At 55.0% G+C, this 17,501-nt stretch overlaps 3 protein-coding genes and 2 non-coding genes across 5 annotated transcripts; 4 read left to right on the top strand and 1 right to left on the bottom strand.

Moving 5' to 3' along the window:
- Window positions 1-5,324: 5,324 nt before the first annotated feature.
- GLRG_00340 (LMBR1 domain-containing protein) lies at window positions 5,325-6,899 on the top strand (the record flags this gene model as incomplete). Its single annotated transcript, XM_008091025.1, has 1 exon — window positions 5,325-6,899. One exon carries the CDS (start codon window positions 5,325-5,327, stop codon window positions 6,897-6,899), a length of 1,575 nt encoding a protein of 524 aa, XP_008089216.1.
- Window positions 6,900-9,741: 2,842 nt separating this feature from the next.
- GLRG_13006 lies at window positions 9,742-9,837 on the top strand. The gene has a single exon. It is a non-coding gene; the product is annotated as a tRNA-Arg (tRNA).
- A 2,048-nt stretch (window positions 9,838-11,885) lies between these two features.
- GLRG_13005 lies at window positions 11,886-11,971 on the top strand. Its single transcript has one exon. It is a non-coding gene; the product is annotated as a tRNA-Glu (tRNA).
- An 812-nt stretch (window positions 11,972-12,783) lies between these two features.
- Window positions 12,784-13,752, top strand: GLRG_00339 (methyltransferase; the record flags this gene model as incomplete). The annotated part of the gene is made up of 2 exons (XM_008091024.1): window positions 12,784-13,441; window positions 13,517-13,752. 2 exons carry the CDS (start codon window positions 12,784-12,786, stop codon window positions 13,750-13,752), a joined length of 894 nt encoding a protein of 297 aa, XP_008089215.1.
- Window positions 13,753-14,149: 397 nt separating this feature from the next.
- Window positions 14,150-15,187, bottom strand: GLRG_00338 (glycosyl hydrolase family 16; the record flags this gene model as incomplete). The annotated part of the gene is made up of 2 exons (XM_008091023.1): window positions 14,150-14,233; window positions 14,417-15,187. 2 exons carry the CDS (start codon window positions 15,185-15,187, stop codon window positions 14,150-14,152), a joined length of 855 nt encoding a protein of 284 aa, XP_008089214.1.
- Between the last annotated feature and the right edge of the window lie 2,314 nt (window positions 15,188-17,501).

Genomic DNA, 17,501 nt, shown 5'->3' with positions numbered 1-17,501 from the left:
AGGGGTAGGGTCCCGGACAGGGGATGAAAGTGAAGACATCGTGACCGGGAGGTTCGTTCGATGATGGAAGTCGTTGGGACCGGGAAAAAAAATCAAATAGAAAAGTGAAGAAGAGAAAGAAGAAGAAAAAATCCGTTACTCAGCAAGCATGGATGGGCAGGTGACCCTCTTCCCATACGTAAGAGGAACGCTATGAGTGGTCGTGAGCCTTGGAAGCGGAGACGGGAGACGCATGAACACCCCCGTCACCTTGTTTCCCGTCCTGCAGCCGGGGTTTCCCCCGTTTTCTAGTTTTTCTTCTTCTTTTCTTTTCACGATGCTGTTCGTGGGCCGAGGGGGAGGGGCACGTTCCTTCGGCGGAGGACGACGGCGTTGGCACGCCATCGATGGGAAGAGGTGACGAGAGGAGAGATGTTAGGGACAGGGGTGTGAGGGTTTGGGAATTTTTTTCTCTTCTTTTCTTCTCTTTCGAACGGGGCCCATCGTGGTAGATGTGACGATGGCTTTTCGTCTCGACGGACCATCAGCCAGAAGACAAGCCCCGATGACCGGGATCTGCAATCCGGTACGGGGGCCGGAGGATGAGAATGTGCTGTACAATTTTGACGGTGAAAGGGGGAGGGATGGCGGCGGCGGGTTCGTTGCAGTTCGGTTTACACCGCACACGTCCCAAGTTCAACTGAGAACCGGGCCGGCACAGAGACAGGGCAGGACGGCGCGTTACTCCGTCGGTCAAGCAAGCGCTAGATCAGACCAAACCATGGAAGCCGGCAACTCTGCGCGAAAGGGGGCGGGGCGGAAAACCCGACCACACGCCCCCTTCCCCCGACTTGAGCAGCGTTCTGCGTCTGTCTGTTGCCGTTGGCGGTGACGAGGGGAGTTGGCGGCGGGTTTGCGTATGGCCCGGAGCAGAGCAGATGTTATGGTACGAATGGGGGGCAAGATTGGGCATCTCGGATCTGTCGCCTAACCGCCCTCTCTCGAGAGGTTTGCAACACCAAGGGCTATTTTTTATTTTATTTTCATATCTTCTTGAGCCCATCGGCCCCGGGATGCGTACGATGCTGGAACCATTGATCGCCGGGGAAGCGAGGAGAAGATGCGATGAGTCGTCGGCAGCCCCCCGGCGTCTTCTTGTCTGCGCCTTGGCGGCGGAGTCCCCGCTTGGCTTGCCAGAGGGAGGGGAGAGAAGGAGAGACGGCGACTTACACCGGGGCAGGGCGGCCGGCGCAAGCATGTTCGCGCAAGTCATTCATGGACGAGGAAGAAAAGAGAGAGAGAGAGAGAGGGAGAGAGAGACAAGTCTCGACACTCGGCCCATCTTCTCTTCTCTTGGTGTCGGCGTCGTTCCGCGTGTTCGTCGCATGAGCCCGTCGTCGTCGTCGTCGTCACCATCATCGTCGAGCATTATAATGCGGGGGGGGGGGAGGGGGCTGGGATACTATGCCCCTAATAGGCCGTATACTGGCCTCTGCCTCCAACAAACAGTTGGACCACTTCCGCATTGAAGCGTGTCTCGCAGTCCGATGACTTGTCCTGCTGCCGCTCGGACAAGCCTTGGGAGGGTGGGAGAGTTCCTCGCGCCGTGCCGATGTCCAGCGGGCACCCTGTGCGGTGGCAGCAGAATCGTACCACATGGCATTGCGCGTGCCAGAATGCGGTTTTGGAGGGAGGGATTGGCATGTCGACCTACGTTATTCCCGGGGGGGCATGGTGTCATTCCCAGGGCGCCGCCGCCGGAGACGATGCCCAACAGCAACAGCCAGCCGCGGCGGCGTTATATCTGTACATGTCTACTCTGTACATTTAGTTTAGGATTCCATGGGGGGGCGGCTGATCTGAGAGAGTGATGGAGGGCCATTCAAAACCCAGGGAGGTAGGTAGGTTGTCGGGATCTGCCTCGACCCCTGGATCTCGTCACCGTCGTGTAAACCATGTGCAAGTAGTTACAGCTCATCAATTAGAGTGTTGCTTGGGATACTACCAGAAACAACCCGAATGGAACACACACACACACACACACACATTGAACGGGTTCCTTGCCGGGGAAGCGGACGCCCACAGTGCTGCAACTGCACACGTGTGTGTGCGCAAACCTTTCCAGCCCCCGCCCGCCCGCCGTTATTGTACTATGTACGGAGTATTGTGCGCTTCCTTCCAGTCGTCTGTCACACGTGTCTTGCGTCTTGCGTCTTGCGTCTCCAGCGGCTCGAGGACGCTTACACGTGTAGAGTCACAGACTTTTGGGGAGTGTCTCCGTCCGTTTGCAAGGGGGAAGGGTTTTTTTTTCCTTTGTGCCATCGTCCATTGCGACGCTGTGTTCCCCCCCCCCTCCTTGGCGTTGCGCAATTGTGGAAAACCGGGCACTAATGTTAGGGTGCGCGAAGCATATTCCCTCCCTCCATCGCGATGGAGGCGTAACGGCGAGGCAGAGAGAGAGAGAGAGTGTGTGTGTAAGAGAGAGAGGGGGAGGAGGCAGGCTGGTTGTTCCCTGAAGCTCCGTCAGGCACAGTAAGTACACACACTATGGTTCCCACAAGCTTCTGGACGTTTGTCTTTTCCGGAAGCGGGAACGAACATTCGCTCCTCCATGGGCATACACTACACGGCAGTGATGGATGATCCAGCGGTGCCATGAGATACGTATCGGGTTTTAACTGACGGCCGTCGTAAACATGGTCCCCCTTCGAACCAGTGTTGTTCTTCTTTGGGAGGCCAAAGTACGTAACACGTGGGCTTGCCAGGCCAGGACGTAGAGGCGGTGTCATTCATTCATAGCTCATGCGAGAGTTGAGAGCACCCGACCAAGGCAAGGGGGATGGGGAGCATCGTAGCTGCAACTTGCACCGATGTGCAATGCTAGGCAAAAGATGCAACATAGACCGGTAAAGGAGCCAGCTCGGCTCAGTACCCGTGCCTCTCAGCCAGTCGAGCCGAGCCCATGTGGGCACTCTGGTCGTTGGCGCCGACGAAGTCCAGGAGGGGAGCGTCAGACGCTGGAGCGCAAAACGCAATAGTCTGTCAGTAGGTACGCTACAGAGGTAGTGTGAGTTACCTATTCATTCGTACCAGGTATTAAATTACAACCACGCCTGGTGATGATGAGCAGGACTGGGGGGGGGGGCATCTTTTGCATGGTGGCTCGGCTTTGCGCGGGACTGAGACCCATCGCGGGTGGAGATGGTCCAGGCTCCTTTTTTCACTTTTTTTTTTTTCTCTTTTCTTTTCTTTCTGTTCCTTTCTTTCATCATTTGCGTCTTATTCCAACTCCCTCTGGCTTTGTGTGGTTCATGGTTCGTTCCCTTACACACACACCTCCCGGTCTTTTTGCTGGGTCCCGCGGGGCGGTATGTGGTACAGGGCGTACACTCTGGACGGAGTATCCGTACTATGTACAAGTAGGAGATATGGATATACACGCTACACACGCCGTACAAGTACACAGTACTCTGTCATTCGGCGGTAGGGAGAGATGAAGTGGCTGAACGGGCTGGATGACTGCTGGCGGCCTGGCCTCCTGGCTGGACCGTGTCAAGAATACGATGGAGCGGAGCATGTGTCGCCGGGTACCCTCGAAACTCATGACACATAATTACCCTATGAAAAGCTTGAGCATCACGAGCTGGCAAGACATAATAAGGCGATGGTCTTTGGCTCCAAGGGGGAAACAAGAAGCCGTTCATACAAAACCGAGCTGTGACCACATACCGTTCCCATCCCCTCTAGATCCTCTGAACTTGTTATATCTCCCTCCCTGCCCTGACGATCCCATCACCTAGACTCTTACGAGGCTTCTACTTTGCCGTCTTCTCCCACGAAAAACAAGTCGTCTTTGATACCCAAGAAGAAGAAGAAGTTTCCCGTACCTGGAGAACCCCCAGTCGCATCCACAGCCAAGCCGCATCTCATCTCCTACAACCATATATCCCACTACGTACGACAGCCCGCTGCCGTCTTGCCTCTGGTCTGACGGACGACTTATACGAAGGACAAACGGAACCCGTCGAGCTCATAACAACATCACTTGCTCAAGCCCCCCCCTCCTTTCGCGCCACACCACACTCACACACACACTCACTCACACGCTCACACCACACCAAGCCCAAACCGCATCTGGCCTTGGCTGAACGCTACCGCTACCAACAAGAAAGATACCATCACCCGCAAAGGGGAACCGTCACCCCGCATCTTTTGCTCCAGTCGCTTTGACCCTGTCTCTGCATCTGCCTGCATCTCTTCTCTTCTCCCTCGAGCGACCACGGCGGAGACAGATCCCGCCCACCAATCCAAGCACAACCCAGCCTCAAAACAAGCTTCATTCTTGGCCGCTCGACGCCAGAGAAACCCAAACGGGCGAGGCACAAGGACGTAACGCTGGACTGGACCTTGTAGCCCCTCCTACCACCACATCACCTGGACCGGACGCCTTGCAAGGATTCGAGAATAGCTCACTCTCGCACACAAGGCCACCCCCCCTCCTCCTCGCATTGGAGGACATCAGGTCCGGCGCCAGCTATAAGGGGACGGCCTCTCACTGTACCCCTGAACAAAGGGTTCCAGACGCGTAAGACTCGTATTCTTCGCACCCGCTGTCTCAACTATGGCCGAATATCGCCTGGCTCTGTGTTGCGTACCCGTGTGGGTATATCGACATTTCTGAACTAGACATTTCCGCCCCATAAAATTTCGCCGGAGAAACTTAACGCGATTTTTTTTGGACTCTGCGGCGTACAAGGGCGCACATATGTCGAATTGACCCTACCAGTTAACCATCATAGGCCGCAGACTCGTCAAGGTCGAGTACAACATTCAGGAAGCTTAGCAGTGGAAGGTGATTCTGAAGGGGGCAGAAACATAGCAGTTCCTAAATGATATCTCGTTTTAATTCCACTTAAATACTTTAGATTTAGGACCACATGCTAAGAAGAATTTTTCTGAGTGATTCTCCGTGCTGTAGCAGCTCATGTCGCACCTAGGCTACCCATAACGATTAATTGGAATCCAAGGTTCTAGCCCCCGTGCGGCCCTTCTGGCGTTAGGCCTTGAAACGTTTGCATGTTATCGAACTATCGCACTAGTGATCACTAACATCTCATCCGCCCCCCCCCCCCCCCCCTGTGCCTCGAGGAAAAGAACGTCATACCTCTCGACATATAGTCTGCGGTTCATCCGCCCCTAATTCTCTATCCCCCCCCCCCCCTGTTCAAGGTGTCACCCATCTTAGCCAAGGCTTAGACATAAGAGATAAAGCACATCGCCGAGAATACCGATCCAGCAAACCCCCTCGAAATCCGGGGAAGAAGCGTAACACACATTATCCAATCATGCCCCACCGCGTAGCAAATTTCCTGCGCAACTCGACCGAGAACTTTAGCGTTTCTGCCATTGCGAACCTGAAGAAACACAACCAGCACCAAAATAAGCACAACAACATCAACGACGGCAACAACAACAACAACAACAACAACCAACTCCACGTGCAAGACCAAGGCCTGCTGCGCAGACTGCCTCTCGACCGCCACTCGTCTTACTCGTCCGATGACGGCGAGCACATCCCCTACCAAAACATGTTCGCAGCAGAGCCCGTCGAGCACGCGAAGGAGAAGAAGCACCACCACCACCACCGCCTCTCTCTGCCCTTCGGCCGCTCCAGCAAGGATGCACAGGAGAACCCCCATGCCGTGCTCGACTGGAAGATCGAGAGCCCGCCAATCGTCTTCTTCGGCGACGCCGAGAGCTCCTCCGGCGCCCTGGTGTCGGGCCAGATGCTGCTCGACGTCAAGGACGAGCACCTCCAGGTCGAGACCTTGGAGGCCAAGCTCAACATCCACGTCCACCACAAGCGCCCCTTTGCCAACCACTGCGGCGAGTGCGCCAACCAGTACACCGAGCTGAAGCGCTGGACCTTCCTCACCCACCCGACGACGCTGAGGAAGGGCCTTCACCAGTTCCCCTTCTCCATCCTGCTCGAGGGCCACCTCCCGGCCTCCATGGACACCCCCATCACCTCCATCGCCTACGAGTTCAAGGCCGAGGCGACGCTCGTCAAGGGCACGCCCGGCTCGCAGGCGCCCGTGCGGTTCGAGCACAACTTTGACGTCAAGCGCTCGCTGCCGCAGCCCGAGTTCCCCCACCACTCGGTGCGCGTCTTCCCGCCCACCAACATCAAGGCCAGCGCCCACTACAGCCAGGTCATCCACCCGGCCGGCACGCACAACGTCTCGTTCCGCCTCGACGGCCTGACGACGGCCAACACCGCCAACAAGACGATGGAGTTCTGGAAGCTCAAGAAGGTGACGTGGAAGCTCGAGGAGACCATCAAGACCGTCGCCCCCGCCTGCGACAAGCACGCCCCCGCCGGCACCCAGACGAACCAGCAAAAGGGCGTCCCCCGCACCGAGACCCGCGTCCTCGGCGAGAAGTACATGCACGACGGCTGGAAGTCGGACTACAACAGCAACGACGGCCACGTCGACTTCGAGTTCGACTACGGCGTCGTCTTCAGCAAGCACACCGCCCACGGGTCCCGCTACGCCTGCGACATGAAGTCCCTCGACGGCACCGAGGTCAGCCACGCCCTCATGATCGAGATGGTCGTCTCCAAGGAGTGGGCGCCCGTCGGCAAGCCCCAGCTCGCCACCCAGACCGGCACCGGCCGCATCCTCCGCATGCACTACCACGTCATGCTCACCGAGTGCCCCGGCCTCGGCGTCAGCTGGGACAACGAGGCGCCCCCCGTCTACCAGGACGTGCCCCCGTCGCCGCCCGCCTACCCCGTCGCCGCCGTCGCCGCCGCCGCCGCCTCGCCCGTCGTCGAGTACGTCAGCCTCGAGCACCTCGACGGCCAGACGCACAACGGCACCGCCCACAGCAGGGAGGGGTCCATCACGTCGCCGTGATTGAGTTCCCGCAAACAATACCAAGAGGAGGAAGAGCGAAAAGTCTCCGAAAAGACTTGGTAATTCAGAAAAAGCTTACGGTAATCTGGGCAAAATATTGGAGAAACAGGACCAACATGGGGGAAACAACAAAAGTTACATTTGCTTTTTTTCATACAACGTCGGGGAACAACACTTTTTTTTGGGAATCACGCGCATTATACCCCCCCCTGGTCTACGGACCGGGCGATTTTTTGTATTCTTGTTTTCTGGGATATATGTCTTTACGTAGTTGGCCGGGAGAGAGAAAGAGACGGAGCCGTCTCAACACATAATCATTGGCATATATGTTTTTTTTGGGGGGACTTTTTGAATGGTCAAAAGAGGAACATGGTATTCCCAAGTGAAACGACCTTGAGAGAGAGCAAAGAGAGGGAGAGAGGCGTAGTTTGCATTGCGAGGCGTTGGGAGAGACTCTGATGAAAAAAGAGTTCCAACGGATGACACCGAAATCAGTCATCTCGCGTCGCATTAAGCCCACAGTAGCTAGCTAGTCCAAAGACAACAGACATAATCACATGCAAATAATAAAATGAGATGGAAAGAATCATCTAGCAAACCCAGCACTCTTGCTTGTTCCTATTACCTCTGCTGTTTGTCGTGACTTTGAACCTCATACAACTCACTGCAATATGGAAGTCGGGCTCCATGCATGAGTAAAGACGCCCGTCCCATTCCCCCTTCGTCTCCATCGAGGCGCATCAGCTGCAGAATGTAGGTAGGGGCGTCGAGTTGAGGTCGGCGACGGGGACGACGACAACGCCCAAACCGAAACGTCGCAGAACCATGACATGTGAAATCTCGAGTCAAGAGCCTCGATGGCGGGCAACAAGTGGCGACAGGTACTTTTGGGCCGTCTCCGGCCGTACCTTGCGGCTCGGCGGTAAGCAGGCATGCTGTAGGATTTTTTTCAAATTTTCAGTCTTTTTTTTTTTTTTTTTAGCTTCTTAGTTTCGATCTTATTGGGACGGGAGCTGTCCCGAAAGGCTTGGTTAGGCAGCGCAATGCGGTTCCCGCGATCTGACGAGGGCTGTTTCGTTCATCTTAGCTAACTGTTACGTGACGAGAACCGGGGACCGAGAGGGGTGATGTTTGGAGAAGTTGGAGACTCTGCCTGCGGGACGGAAAGACGCGGGGACAGGGGAGAGAGAGAGTTGGAAAGTCTAGAACGTCCGCGTCGACGGCGGCGGGTCGTCCTTGAGGTACATCGTACGAGCTCGCGACGAGATGTTGGAGGTGAGGCAGGTTGGTTTGGGTTCAGGGAAGGGTCTGACTTCGGCGGGATTGAAGCTTGACGGGCTCGACTACGCTACCTAAAGGGATGATGATACGTAATGGGGGGGAACATTTCCACCCATGGCAAGTGCCCATTGGGAAAAGTAAAATGGTGTATTTAGCGCATCGTTGGGGCGAGTGTCATCGCCAACGGTCCATGTTCTAGGAGATGGCGCCATCGTTCTTGAAACTGATGACGCCGAGATTTTGTAGCCATGGTGCATAGTGAGGTGTCACCGTTGCAGGACTGTGTGTGTGACTGGGCGCTCCGGTCAGCCTCCGTCGCGGCCCAGCTGCCGCAGTATGCCTTCGGATGACATCCCGGGGGACATCACTTTGGTAAGAACAATCCCCATGAGTCACGTTTAGCCGAAGCCATACCTGACGCTGTGTCAGGGATCTGGCACGTCATCGCCCAGGCCGGACCACTTGCACCGGGGGGAGGGCCGGTTGTCCCAGTTCTGGATCGGAGCCGGCCGTTTTGGATGGTTCTCGCGAGCTGTCGGGGATTTTGACGGCTCGCAAGCGCAAGTCGAGAACTCTGGGCTCGGCATCGGAGTCCTCCGATTCTGGGATAGGGAGGGGCGTGTGGTGTGGCGTGTTGAGCGTCTCCCTTCACGAGAGGGGACGGGAAGACGGTTTTCCGTTACGTGATTCTATGGGGCGTTTCTGCCGGAGCTTCTCCCCGGAGGCGGGCGTGGTTTTCCTTGAAGAGCCTCACAGACACAGAGGAACGCAGAGGCGTGCTGGGCGGCCACCTTCGGCACGCCAAGTTCGGAGACTCTTGGCCGATGTTGGCAGAGCCCCGGGACAGTGCATAGCGACTCATGTATACGATGTACGGAGTACGGATACACTGCGAGCAACAAGCCTCGTTGGTCGACAACGGTTTGCAACGTCGCGGTTCCCGTGTAAGACGGAAAGGCGGAGGGTCCGCCGCATGGATCCCGGGGAGGGGGAACTTGTACCCACGGATGTACAATGTATAGGTATCTCTTCCCCCTTGCCTTGCTTTTTTGGAACTTTTGCGGAGGGGGGCTCCGTAGAGGAGAATTTTTCTTTTTCTTTTCCTCTTGGTTCCTTGCATGACACATCCACAACGGAACCCGCTCAGCCCCATCTTCCGGGCTCCAATGGTCTCTGTTCCCTGTTTGTTCCAAGTTAGATGGATCAATGGGTTTGGGGGTTTTTGCCTTGGCCAGAACTGCAGCATCTGCAGCAGCATGAAGACCAACAATGGGGTAAAAATAAAAATAAAAAGGATAAAAAAAAATCATCCGATAGGTAACAGCCATTCAACAGCACCAAACAAGATGATCCCAGCAACAAATCGTTGCGTCCGGAAACCCCACCAACCAACAACCCACTTGTCACCTTGAATTTTCCCTGGTTGTAGTTGCAGGGTTGCCACCTCGTGAGCCAAGCAGAATCCATTTCCGGCGCAGCACCCAGCCAGACGATCATAGGCACATTTTTGCCGGTCGCTGACATCCCCACCCGAGAGATCACCTCGATCCCTCATCAATCTGGCCGGCTGGCGCAATGGTAGCGCTTCAGACTTCTAGCTTCTCATTCTCGAGATGTGGTTATCTGGAGGTTGTGGGTTCGAGCCCCACGTTGGTCATTCTTTTGTGTTTCTGACGTGGTGTTGTGATGTCTTTTTGGTGTTGCCATGCTTTGTCATACGATATGAATTTTGCCGGTGCTGACAGAGGAGGTTGTAAGGTATATATAATAGATGCTTTAACCCGTTTGTTTGTGTATATACTTGAACCGTAATATATGCCTAGCTATGACAATAGCTTTGCAGGCAAATCATATTGTGGCCGACTTATTGGCCGGCAACTTATGTTACTTGTCACTCATATATTGTAATACCTCGTATAGCAGTTGCTGTATACTTTCTTACAGGACAAACTTGTTTTCCGACCGACCCAAGCTACATACCAGGAGTCTCAAGTTAGGCGCGCTCCTGTATGCCAGACTCTATACCAAACCTGATCAACCATTTTACAACTTCATTATAGAGACTAACATCAATGGTAACCGAAGGCAAAATGCAATCGCCATTTCGTTATGAGTATACATAGAGTTTGATATCCATAGGGAGACAGTTCCCTATATCCAGCGATGCGAACAATGTCACTAAAGCTGAGAAGAACCGTCTCCTATCGCTTCAGTACTCTTGAGCACGCCATTATCTACTCGTACATTCTCCTTCTCTATTGAGACTTGACTTCCTCAGTGGCAATATGTGATTCTGGAAGACGCCGACCAGGGTGCTGTGCTACTGTCGACCCCGGACGTGGTTCGAAACACAGCGTCCAGTTGGCTACAGACGAGAAGTTTGATAATATTTCATGGGTTATTGATGCTCTCTTCGTCTTTCACGGCTCACCAGGAGCGTTCACCTCTTGATTAGCGCGTCATTGAAAGTTCCAATTATAGGATATTTGCTGACGGGCTATCGTTCTCTTACTAGTGCCGCAAAGTCCCAAAATTGATGTCCACCGCCCGGCCTACAAGTATTCTCATGATTCGAGAAGTCGCATACGGTGCTTTTGAAATTTTACGCAAAGATCTTTCACTCAACGATCTTGGATCTTCATCGGCAGCGACATCGCATATGCAGTTTATTCATGCTTGGAGTCTTGGCCAAATGGGAACCGGTAGGTAATGAAGATGGCAGCCGTCACAGGCTTAACTGACAATGCCTCAGGGACTCAGCCACAAGGTAGTGCAGCGTCAGCAGAGACAACGCCATTCGGGCCTCTTCATACCCCAGACGTCGACTCAAGGGCCTAGATGGTTCTGCAGTATTGCTTGCAAAGGGGCCCATACATACCGCTATATTATTGTAGGCGTAGACGAAAGCAGTCATCCAGATCTAGAGACGCCGCCTTCAAGGTGCCTCTGCCGTTGCCGGTGCTCCGGTTCGCCGTCAAGATCTTAGTTGTGGGGTCAATGGCCTCATCTCTGCAAGTTGCGCTGAATTCAGACGCCACAAGACCCAAGGCTGTCAGGAGAGCAAAAGAAACGAGAGACTTCATCGTGATGGCGCTGGGACACCGGAATCGGAATACTAGGTGCCCAAAGATTCAAGGAACGCTGGTGTTGTTCGTCACCTTCTCACCATTCAGTGGAAACAATCTCGTCTTCAAGTAGCCCAGTGCAATATGCAAGACTCACAGCCGGGAAGTTAACCACCACGCAGGGTTCTTCCTGCTTTTCACGCTTGTTTTCGGATGGCGGTGTCAGTGACGCCGAATCTTCCGCCGCTTACTGGATGTCCTCCTGACGACAGCGGATTGAACCGCTTGTGCAAGACTCGCATGGAAAGTGCAAATGAAGACGACACTGGGCATTCGTTACGCATGTTGCCATTTACGAGTCTTTCCACGTCTCGCTATTGGTTCCGTGTTTCCTGCCTGATGATTTTCGTTGGCGGTAACATTCACTGAGTTTTGAGAGGTGATATACCACACGTCTGAGAAAATTTTAATCTTGAAGTATAACAAGATTGACCTCTGGCCATGGAATCTTCTTCGATCTGTACGCAGTGGGGCGCTGAACATGCACTGTTGTCGCTGGTTGCAAGAAGGTAGCCGGGGTTTCCGTCCCCACTCCAAAGTTCACAATTTTCTTTACGGGGTCGAGAAGCACAACCCAAAATCCGATATGGTGTAGTGGCCAACATGATGCCCTCTCATCTTGTGAGAGGTTAGGCATAGCCCCGAGTTCGATTCTCGGTTTCGGAACACAGAGTCTCCTTTGAAGAATTTCTTTTTCTCTTTTGGTTCATCACCAGCCACAAAATGCTTGTCGAACCGCCAGTATCTCGTGTTATTTTGAACTTATCCATCTCAGAGCATATCAAGTGAGTAACAGGCATACCACAGTTTCAAATAAACGGGAGATTAACAAGCGAACAAGGAGAGGTTAGACCTGCGCTGCTAACGCTCTAGGAATGAATGGCTTAGGTTGTGCTGGTTAATGTGAATACAGTCCCTACCCAGGTGAGTCGCGTATGACGGTGACTTAGCTTGATGATGAAAGGTCCACGGCATATACACAGTGACAAACCACGCAATGAAAAGAGTTTTACAGTTTTGGTCTACAGAAGGTTCTACAAAAGGCATATATATATATCCACATACGTACGGACAGTCGGCGATGGGTCGGAATGTGTTCACTCATACCCCGGGCGGAGTGTCGGTGATTGAAAATCAAAGCCCCGCAATCGCTGCCGACCCGGCAGTGGGTCTCGGACGCTTAGAAATGATGACTGACTAATCCGAACTCGTTGGTGATGATGAAATCGCCATCCGGTGGCTCTCATTCGTCTTCGACCAAGTTCGACTTAAAGCCCCCCCCCTCCTCGTCCTCGACATATCCCCCTCCGCATCCCGTCTGTGGTCTGAATATCCCACCATCAACCTTGCATCAGACGCGAACTCGCTCTCGTATGAGCACAATCCTACGACGAACCCCAGTCTTCGTTTCAACACTCAAACCCAGCATCAGAAATAGCGGCGTTTCGCCCATCGTCCATAGCAGACCCCTCGCGACAATGACGACCGGCAACTTCCGCTACCTGGACCCTGCGACACTGGGCGGCGCCGGCAGCAAGCCCTGGGCCAAGGTCGACACGGACGTCACCTCCTTCACACGCACAGAGCGCCGGCGCTCCGTCGCCAACATCCGCGACGCTGGCGAGGACTTCGGCACCGACGTCTCCGGCTTCGCAGTGCACAACGCCCCGGCCACGGAGAAGGACTTCACCGACGACGCCGCCGTTCGGAGCGGCTACTACCCCGAGGTCGAGGCGCTGCTGCGCGCCAAGCTGCCCGGCGTGAAGAAGGTCGTCATCTTCGACCACACCATCCGCCGGAGGGTCAAGGACAGCCCGAGGCAGCCGGTACAGCAGGTGCACGTCGACCAGACGCCCGCCGCCGCCGAGGCGCGTGTGCGGAGGCACGTCCCCGGTGACGAGGCCGAGGAGCTCCTGAAGGGACGCTACCAAATCATCAACGTGTGGAGACCCATCGGCCACCCTGCGAGCGACTTCCCGCTGGCCGTGATTGACTGGCGGTCAACGGAGCCAAAGGATCTCATCGCCGTGGACTTGCTGTACCCCGCGAGGACGGATGCGGACGACGACGACCGCGGCAAGGAAGTCCTCCCCGACCCGAGCCGGGCGCAGTCCACCGAGGGCTATCAAGTAAAGGGTGAGTTCCGAAATCCAACCCGTACGACATGGGGCGTTTCGGGTGGGAGGGCTCCCTTGCTGACAATGTTCTCAGGCGAAACCTTTTCTGTTGCGCCGAGCGACAAGCACAAATTATACTATGCCAAGGATATGACGCCCGACGAGGCCATGTTCATCAAGTGCTTCGACTCGCGGAGCCAGGGGCGGCCCGGAGGAAAGCCGGGCGTCGCGGACTACACGCCGCACACTGCCTTCGTCGACCCCAACACCCCCGCGGACGCCAAGGGGCGGCAGAGCATCGAGGTCAGATGCTTGGTGTTCTACGAATAGATGTCTGGCGCCCGAGGGAAGTCGGGAGTCCGTCACCATGTAGCATGTAGATTATTTACGATGAGCGTCATGAGTCAAGACGAACGAGAAGAAAGAATGATTTATACATCATTCGTAGTCTTCATTCACTGTGACAACCCAGGCACGAGTAGTTTTTATGTGGCCAATACCGGCCAAGTTTCGGTGGCAGTTCAACGAGTGTGATTGTTTATATACTAGGTGGTCGACAGAGGGGGGTATGTATCCAACTATGCACAGGACATATATACAGCGAATGACACGGCTGCCTGCAGGAGCAGCAACATAGAATATGTCGAACAAGTATACACAATATCCAGAAGTCCAGCAGAGGTGATTGAAAAAAGAAAAGAAAAAGGGGCCTGAAGGGCTCTGGTGCCTACTGAGACTGGTAGACGGCGACGTAGGCGGTCTCCATCAAGCTTCCCCATCCGCCGACGGTGGAACCGTCTGGGTTACCGGGCTACATCCGGTTCGTTAGCATACGTTCCGGCAAATAGAGCTGATTTCACGCAAAAGACAAAAAAGGAGGAGAGAGGGAGAGAGAGAGAGAGAGAGAGAGAGAGAGAGAGAGAGAGAGAGAGAGAGAGAGAGAGAGAGAGAGAGAGAGAGAGAGAAAAGACTAAAAAAGGAGAAAAACACTCACCCAGTTACCGCCGACCGCGACGTTCAAGATAAAGTACAAGGGGGCATGGGCCAGCGAGTTCCAGATGCCCTCGCTGCCGATCCTCGCGCCGCTGATCTGGTGGAACTGCTGCCCGTCGCGGAACCAGGTGATGGTCTCGGTCTGCCAGTTGTTGGACCGGCGGTCCCACTGCATGCGCCAGGTGTGCCATCCCTGGTCCGGGATAGCCGTCGCGCTGCCGATGCCGTTGGGCTCGTTGCAGGCGCCGCCGGGGTAGGTGTCGCAGTGGACGGTGCCGTAGCCCGTCAGCTGGCCGTTGACGGTCTCGAGGATGTCGAGCTCGCCGCAGCGGGGCCAGCTGACGCCGTTGCGGATCGCCGCGCCGAGGATCCAGAAGGCGGGCCAGATGCCCTTCTTGTTGGCGATGGGGGTGTCGCCGAAGCGGATCAGGCCCTCGGCGATGGTGACGCGGCCGGCGGCCGGGGTGAAGGTGTACTTGGACTCGATGCGGCCCGAGGTCCAGCGCCCGCTGGCGTCCTTCTGGGGGATGATCTGGACGGTGCTGCCGCCCGAGAGCTGCAGGTTGTTGCGCGACGTCGTGTATTGCTGGATCTCGTTGTTGACGTTGATGTTGGTGATGATCTGCCAGTTGGCCTCGTTGACTCCCGTGGCGGCGGCCCCGGCAAAGGTGTCCTGCCAGATCCGGTTGAAGCCCGAGTAGTTGGGGGAGTCCCAGGCTGAGGCGGCCGGGAGGAGGACAAGGAGGGTGGAAAGGAGGGACTTGGGATGCATGGTTGCTGATCGTGGGGTTGATACTACGCTTCAAGAGCAAAGGAATGTGGACCGTGGTGTTTGCGGTCGTTCTGTCTGTCTGTTCTTCAAAGAGACACAAGGAGTGAAGAAAGTTTGATGTGAGGAGTTATCCCGAATGACACTAAAGGAATGTGATGCAGAAGCTTTATAAAGAACGACGGATGCTTGCTGCTATTGTTAAAGGAATGGCATGTCTTGGTGCAACAAGATCACGATGTTGGCGGCTGTCAGGATGGTCGCACGAGGATGCGGTGAAGAGACCATGAAAGCAGGAGCCAGATCCATCATCCATCACGGGACCTACACCACATACATATATATGTACAGAAAGAGAGTGAAAGGAGAAGGGACCGCAGATGCAAACAACAGGGGCCGCAGCTGAGCAAGGGGGGGTTCGCTCGCGGTGGTCACATTAGCGTTATCGCCAAGAGGGCCTGCTTTGTCGAGTCCAAAGCCTGCATGTTTGCCCAAAGGCAGATGCGCCGGCGCCGACCAGGGGGAGGGGCAAGGGAATATGGAATAGGTTTCCCCTTCCCTTACCTCCTTCTTGAAATTGTCGAGACAGCCGAGGTCTTGGAGCCGCGTCCAATCTTCAGCAGAGAAGATGACCATTCGTGGAGGGGTGGATAGAAGCCTGGGTTCAATCATATAATCCCTGCCCTTACTTGAACCTCTCCTGTCATCTTAGCGCCGCACAAGACCCGGAGCTGGTGTCCGAAACGTCAGATGGCAATGCTTCTGGAGGAGGGACGACGCCGTCCGAGCCCACGAGAATACCGCGGCACGCGGCTGGCGAGCTGCGGCGTGCTCTTGTGAGACAAAAAATAAAATAAAAAAATAAACTCACAGCCCCCGTCGTCAAGGGGCCAGCTGGGGCCACGCAAGGTAGGATCCAACACGCCGGAATCCCTCGTGCTGTGTTCATGGCCTGGCAAATCTAGACGTCCAAGTCGGCACGCCCAATATTGCGAAGCGAGGCGGCCACAAAAGCAAAAGGGAGGAAATCATGGCTGGCTCGAAGAAGAGAAAGAAAAAGAAAGGAAGAATAAAAAAGCGCATGGTGCGTAGAATAAAAAGATTAAGGCTCAGCAAGCGTGGCCAATCGATTGCCGGCATCACCAGGCGTACGATCCGACCCTGTTCAGGGAGGCATCGAGAGGCTTGGGGGCGTCTACTCCTTCTGGGGCATGTATCGGGAGAGGCTTCGATTCATCTCGGGCATCTGCCAATGACGGCAGGAGATGACAGGCTTCTTGAACAAAAGGGTGCCCGCGAGCATGCAAAGCAGGCATGGGGGCCGGTGTTGGTGGGCTCTCGGTACCGGTGGCGCGAGCCGAATGTGCCGTTCGCGGCTCTGGTTGGTGGAGGTTGGATTCTCTTCTCGTTACGTCCCTTCGACCCTTGGATCGCCACGCGGGAAGTGACATTTGGCAACCCCCTTGATCCTTGGTAGAACCATAGGAAAACCACAGATGGTATCTCAAGGTCTAGACCTTCTCGCTTGAGCCGAGATGGGTACGGATCCTGTCCGGTTCTGGCTTATTCCATTTCGCCAAGGGACGATGGTGTACTTCGCGACGTCCAGTGACTTTTGACGCCTCTCCAATACTTTCTTGTCTCGAGGGACACCGAGCGATGATATATTAGTGACTTTGTGCGAGAGCGCGCAGCGGAGCGACCGGGAAGCTGGTAACTAATAACTATTACATTGAACGCCACCACGCTAGCGGCAGTTGTGTAATAGAGCCCGGCAGCCGGCTACACAACCATACACCTGCGCCAGGCATATTGAATGTCTTCTTGTCTCACCTTGGCTTTGGGCAACGAGGAGTGGCGGCTAAAGAACGGATGGCACATTGCCACATACCGTGGCCTGCACGACGAGGTAGCTGGAATTCGTGGGCAAAGTGGCCTCTTTTGGGAGGGCGGACCATTTGGCAGATGATGTAGGTTCTGTCCAAGAAAAACGCGTTCCAGGGACCCCATGGACAAGCAACCCGGGAACTGTTCTGTAACTGGCTCTATTCGTCCACGTCGGATGGGAAAAAGGGCAGGTGGAAGAACCCGATGCCACCTTGCCAACATGGGCCCTAGCGGGGGTTGAGAGGCTAGGCTAACGCGGGCAACTCCCTAGGTTGGTCTAGTATCAAGGCCTGATTGGCTGCAAGTACAAGTGCAAGGGGGGGAGCCGTGATCCTCAAGGGGAAAGGTTTTGTGCGTGTGGATGTGTGTATGTAGGTATGGATGTGTGTGTGGATGTGGATGTGCCGTAGACTGGGCTGGACGCGTGCAG

The sequence above is a fragment of the Colletotrichum graminicola genome (genome assembly GCF_000149035.1).
Source record: "Colletotrichum graminicola M1.001 genomic scaffold supercont1.1, whole genome shotgun sequence".
Lineage (NCBI taxonomy): Eukaryota > Fungi > Ascomycota > Sordariomycetes > Glomerellales > Glomerellaceae > Colletotrichum > Colletotrichum graminicola.
The sequence above is the reverse complement of the archived record's forward strand: the minus strand, read 5'-3'. Positions and strand labels throughout refer to the sequence as shown.